Below are 5,859 nucleotides of genomic sequence, written 5' to 3'. Positions count from 1 at the left end.
GGAGCTGCAGGTGGGCGTCTTGGTGTCTCCACAGCCCGTTTCGGGCACAGGCACGGGAAGCATTGCGAATGTTGCAAGACAGGCAGGAATGAAGGGACCGAAGGCCCAGGGGACAAACGACACCACGAGATCGCTCGGGGGAGGCAGAGAGATGTTTATTGTAGCCACGGGTCATCCCATGGAGCTTGAACAGCCGGGATGAGGTTTCCTCAAGTGACTCTTGGCAGGGAAGAGAGGTGACCCGGCTGAGGGAAGACCTGTGACAGGCTGACCGCTAACGTCTGCTGCTTCCTGAATAGCCAGGGACCCTTGAGGGTCCAGGGGCCTGCTGATGGGTCCCACAGAAGGAAAACACATGCACATGCACAAAGGCGCACACACACGGCTGAGGTTCTGGAACGCACCCCAGTGGGACCGTCTCACACTGACCGCCCGGAGTGGCTGTGGCCACCCCTCTGGCTGCCACTTGCTGAGTGTTGGCAGTGCTCTGGGCAAGATGCCAGGCCAAGGCCCCAGGACATTCCCGCCGTAGCCTGGGACAGGAGGCCAGGCTTTGCCCCTTAGGCCATTCCCGCCCTGACAGCCTAGATGCATCCGTGTCCCTGGGCAACACAGTCCAGACCTGGAGCATGATGGCTGCTCCTCCTGGCCTCAGGCTCCGTCGGGCCCCTGGCTGAACTGTGGGTTCCCCCTCCTCTGAGTCACGCTAGGGCCCCGTGTTCCCCTGGATGCCTGAATGAATGGGTTGGGCGTGGGGAGGACAGGGCCTCCCTGCTCCTAGGCCTGAGGCCACAAGGAGTCCTGTAGCATTTCCAGCAGAGCGTGAAAATCGTCCTCGCTGAGGGGTGCTTCCAGGGGTCCTGGAGGTTCGTCCTCCTGCAGAGGCCCCACCCACAAGGGGTGTACATCTTCTTCCATCTCATCGGCTGAGAAAAGCTCTTGTAGGAAACTGGAGGTGTCCGCACACAGCTGGTGTTGTGGGGGCAGCGGGACACATGGCCCTGCAGGAGGGGGAGGCTGTTGCCACCAAGCGGGGCTCTCCCCGGGGGCGGGCTGCCGCCCTGTCCCATCCTGGGACCCTGCTGTGCCCATGACTGCCTGGGAACTTTGGCCCCTCCTCGGCATGGCCTGATCGGTGCCCGAGGGACCTGCATGACCCCAGTGTTGAGGGGGATCAGCAGGTGGAGGCCGCGGGCCAACTTGCGAGGGCAGGGGCGCCTTGCTGGGGTGCTCTTTTGGCTGCTGGCATCTCCCAGGGCAGGGCAGGCCAAGGTCAGCGTGACCTGGTGAGAGGCCCCCTCCTGGCGTCAGTCCTGGGCAGGATCGGCTCCCCAGGTCTCTGGGAGCAGCAGCATTTCCTCCTTGCCCACCTAAGGTGGGTGGGACCAGGCTGGCCCCCGGAATCAGACGCCCAAATCCCCCACAGGAAACTGGAGGGACAACATCCACGGAGGAAACAGGAGGTGTCCCTGCAGCCTGCGTCTGCATGCTTCCCAAAGGATCAAAGGGCGCCAGATTTGGAGAGCTCCTGGGGACCCTCGACAGGTGGCTTTGGTCCAATGGGACCGTCCCGCGAGGACTGGGTTTGTGGTTTGCCGCCAAAGCATTCTCGGGCCCACTTGGGCTCTGCCCTGGGTGCCGAGCTCTTCTGTTCTGAAACCAAACCTGGGACAGAGAATAGGGGTTGTGGCCATCAGAAGGAGGACGGGATGCCAAGTCTGCTTCCCCGTGACCTGCCCTGTCCCACCTCACCCACCTGCACACACCCACCCCACCCCGTGCTCTCTCCAGGAAAGACGCAGTGAATGGTTGGGGCTGAACCTCGGGCCACGGCTGTCCCTACCTTTCCACGGGCCCTCGAAAACCATGTGCATGCCCTGGGCAACCTTGGCTACCTAGCCGGGAGCATACTGGGCCTGTGTCACTTTGCCTGGCAGGTGCTTCTGCTGCTCTTCGCTCCCTGCCCTGCCGTCGCCTTCTTTGCCTATTGCGGCCTGGGGATCAGCCGTGCCCTGAGTCCTGGGACCGAGACTCATCCGACGGCCTGCCCCACTTTACCCAGGATAGTCCACGTCCTGAGGTCTGCTCCCGGCTGCCCTCAACACCTCTGTCCCCATCTACTCTTGGGTGTGAACGTGTGGAAAACCACATCCTCTGCCTCAGAGCCTTGGACTCATGGCTATGTGGTCTGACTGCAGGCACATCTGTGATGGGCCGAGCGAAAGGCGTGGGCAGCCAGTCCTCCACATCCAGAACAGCTACGTTTGCATCGGCCCTCCCTCCCGTCCTGGCTGGAGGAAAAGAGGGGCTCAGGTGAGCTCCTGGAGTTTCCCCTCTGACCCTGGAAAAGACGCGTCAGAGGAAAGCCAAGGCGTGCCACCTGAAGCAGCCTCCTCACGCTCTTGCACCAACCAAGAGTCTTTCAGAGAACCTGCCTATATCTCCCTGAAAGCTGCCTCACACCTCCCATCCCGTAAAGCGCTGTGTGCAGAACTAAGGCAGAAGAGCCGCACACAGCTGGGCTCCCTGAATCCTCTCCCTCACCTGGATTAGGGCCTGTAATCCCGGCTGATTACATTATCCACACAAGGTGTGGCTCCTGGGCAGGATCCGTTTCAGCCCCGTGGTCCTGAGGCCCAGGGCAGCATCACACCGGTCTCCACACAAAGGACGGCAAGCCCACGCACACTAATGGCATCTTGGGGGCGTACTCAATGGGTAATCGGGCTGAGTTTGAAGCCGCTGAGACTATGGCTTCTCTCGAGAGGGGCCAACTTGGACATATTCCCACTTTGGTCCGGTCACCATTTCTACAAGCATGTGTGCTAACCAACACTGAGTTTGGAAATTCTTCCTTTGGACGGGTTCTCCCAGGCTTGGTCAACACTCCGCCCTTGGTGCCTCTGCCCCACACCCCGCGGGTACCCCCTCCCCAGGAGCCCACGTCTCTCCAGCACCCTGTAAGGGCTACCTTCCCTTCCGCAGGGAACAACGCCCGTGACACACTGTAAAAACTCACCTGAATTCTGGCTTCTGGAATGCCTGTTTTTCTGGCCAGGCTTTCCCTCATACCAATGCCAGGAAACCGCTCCTCCTCAAAGGCTTGAAGGAGGATACTGGTTTGGGATGCAGAAATGGATGTCCGTTTTCTCCTGCCTTCCTTCGGGACACGACCTAAAGAGAGAACAAGGTTGGAGAGGAGGGCTTGGACGCCAATAGCACAGCCAGTGTGGAGACAGAAGTGGGTGTCAGGGTGTGTGTGATGGTGTGTGACGGTGTCTGCATGCATGTGACTGCGAGTGTGAGTGTGTGCGTGTGTGTGCGTGTGTGTGTGTTGTGTGTGAGAGAGAGAGAGAGAGAGAGGGAGAGAGAGAGCACTTTTCTCCATGTTCTCTGTCTTCATAGGCTCTCCTTCCCTGAGGCCAAGGAGACAGAGCCTGGACTGAGTCCCAGAGCCCGCCTTTGAATAACAATGGTGAGTTGATGGAAGAAGAGGCCTGTGTCCTGGCTAGCAGGTTCAGGACAGGAAGATGCAGATACTTCCTGGCCCAGGAACAGCCCGCCTGCTGCCTGCCCAGGCGCCATCTGGGGTCACAAGGGTGGCTAGAGCCTGAGATCAGAGCTTGGGGCCCTTCCTGAGGCTTCTGCCACAGCCAGGTCAGCACACAGAGACACGTTCCTGTGTCAAGGAGTGGCTCAGGAGGAGACCCTTCTTGGGTGCCGGGGAGTCACCTGGAGGCTGTTCCTTTCCATTCGGTGGCCCTTCTCCTTGGGAAATTCTGCTGGAGTCCAGTCGGCGGCTCTGCCTTAGCCGTCTCGTTCTCTGGTTTTGGACCCAGACCTAAGGGGCAAAAGAAGAAGCAACGTTCAGGTCACACGGGAGGGCAGGAAACCCCACACATGTGGCAGGGACACGAGGCCCCAAGACCAACCGTCAACCCAGGGAAAGCCAGAGCTGGCTTGGTGCCTCCAGTGGCACGTGCTATTTGCATGGCCCTCTGGTGTACGAGGAAGTAGGCGTTGGTCTAACCTGAGGAGCGGGAACTGTAGGGAAACCTACAACAGATGGCGTGGGGACAAGAGTCATTTCTTCTTTGGTCATCCGCATGGGCAGAGGATGGAGCTCCTGCTGAAGTCCCCTGTAGGGAGCCGAGGACACTTGGACTGACCAAGAAGACACTGGAAACGGGTGTCATTCTCCTCACCAATGGACCCGTGCGCAGGCTTCCTCTCCACTGGAGGGAAAAGACAGGTGTGCCGTCATGGATAGGCATACGTGCATCTCTATGTGTCTCTTCCCCACCCCTGTAGGAGGACTCACAGTGTTTCATGTGGGGAAAGTGATTGGTCAGGACACAGGATCTCTGGGGACACTCAGCCCATGGGCATGGACCTGTCGTCAGGCCTCAGGCCTTGGGCCCCAGTGTTCCCTCGTCCCTTGAGTGAAGGTCTTGGAAGGACCTCCAAGGGCAAGGTCTCCTAGGGCCCGCACACCCCAGGCCATGGGTTCTGAGCTCCCCAGCTGACCACGCAGAAGGACGGGCAGTCACCTAGCCCCATGTGTGTGCACTCTTCCTCCCCCGAGAGTCCATGAGAAAAGCACTGGGGCTGCCTACCTGGATTCTAGACTCGGAGATGGCCAGCTCTCGGGCCAGGTGTTCTCTGGCAGTGATGCCGGGGTAAGGGTTCTCCTGGAAGAATGCCTGCAGGGCCCCCTTCTGGCATGCCGTCAACACGAGCCTCCTTCGTCGGGGTGCTCGTGGGAGTGGGCCTGTGTGGGGAAGAGGGCAGCGACGGGAGGAAGGCTTTCAGAGGAGCATCGACCGGTGATGTGCTCTCAGAGCTCCTGTTTCTGGGATGTCGAAAACGTCCCCATCCAGGGGCACCCATCCCTTTGCCACTCATGGACCCACCTAAGCCTGAGGGGGTTGTTCCACTGGACACAGGCCGTTCCGCATCTGCCCTTGGGAGTGGGTGATCGTCAAGGATCTAGGGAAAGGGCAGCCTTGAGCTAGGTATGTGATTCCAGGCCAAGGTGTGGAGAAGACCCTGGGTGGGGGTCCCGGTGGGCGTCGGGTTCGAAGAGGTGGTGGGGCGGGGTGGAAAGCCCATTGGGAAAACCAAAGAGGACCATATGTCCACCAGGAAACCTCAAGGGAACCTGTGAAAACCCATGCCCACCGTGGGTCCCTTGAGCTGAAAGTTCTACAGTGGCCAACTCGTCTAAGAAGTGATCCACCTTGACCCAATTTCTGCGCCCCGAGATCCAGCTGGCAGCCTCACAGAAGCGGGACTCCTGCTCGAATCTCCGCCCAGTCCAGGGTTCCCTCCGCCGGCAGCCCTATGCAAGCCTCTCTCCAGCCCCTTTGCCCAGACCCCAGGGGAGCCCCCCCCCTCCCCCCACGGGCGTCCCAGCGACCCGGGTGGTGACTTCTCTTGTGCTTAAGCCTGGAAAGTCGCCAGAGCCCCTGGGGCATCCCAGCAGGAGCGGGCCCGCGCTGGCACTCACCGCCGGGGGTGCTGCTGGAAGCCATGCTGCAGGAGGAGCTCGCTCCCAGGGCGCCGGCAGGGCGACTGGGCAGGATGCGGCAGCGCGGGACTTACCACGGCCTGGGTGGCCCCGCCCCAGGATGGCCCACCCCTCGGCCTTCCCACAGCTTCCTGGGTGGCCCTGCCCTCAGTGGGGCCGACCTTGGGCGGACCAGGGAGGTCTTCCGGGACCGGGGCCTCGGGACCACCCGACGCAAGAGTTGGAGCTTGGCCTGGGTCGGATGGGCCCGCCCCCTGCCCTTGGACTGACGGGCGCCTTCCCGGCACCCACAGGCCTCTCGGGATCTCAGCTCTGACCCAGAGACGCGC

The 5,859-nt window shown here is 61.0% G+C and overlaps 1 protein-coding gene across 1 annotated transcript; it reads right to left on the bottom strand.

Annotated features, from left to right (window-relative positions):
- Positions 1-777: 777 nt before the first annotated feature.
- On the bottom strand, positions 778-5,534 carry LOC129502419 (double homeobox protein 4C-like). Its single transcript, XM_055314349.1, has 7 exons — positions 5,510-5,534; positions 4,617-4,771; positions 3,802-3,841; positions 3,541-3,570; positions 3,020-3,174; positions 1,620-1,665; positions 778-1,001 (listed from the first exon to the last, which is right to left on the bottom strand). Exons 1-7 carry the CDS (start codon positions 5,532-5,534, stop codon positions 778-780), a joined length of 675 nt encoding a protein of 224 aa, XP_055170324.1.
- Positions 5,535-5,859: the final 325 nt, after the last annotated feature.

This window comes from Nyctereutes procyonoides, unplaced genomic scaffold (genome assembly GCF_905146905.1).
Source record: "Nyctereutes procyonoides isolate TBG_1078 unplaced genomic scaffold, NYPRO_anot_genome, whole genome shotgun sequence".
Classification (NCBI taxonomy): Eukaryota; Metazoa; Chordata; class Mammalia; order Carnivora; family Canidae; genus Nyctereutes; species Nyctereutes procyonoides.
This window is presented reverse-complemented; position numbering and strand designations above follow the sequence as displayed.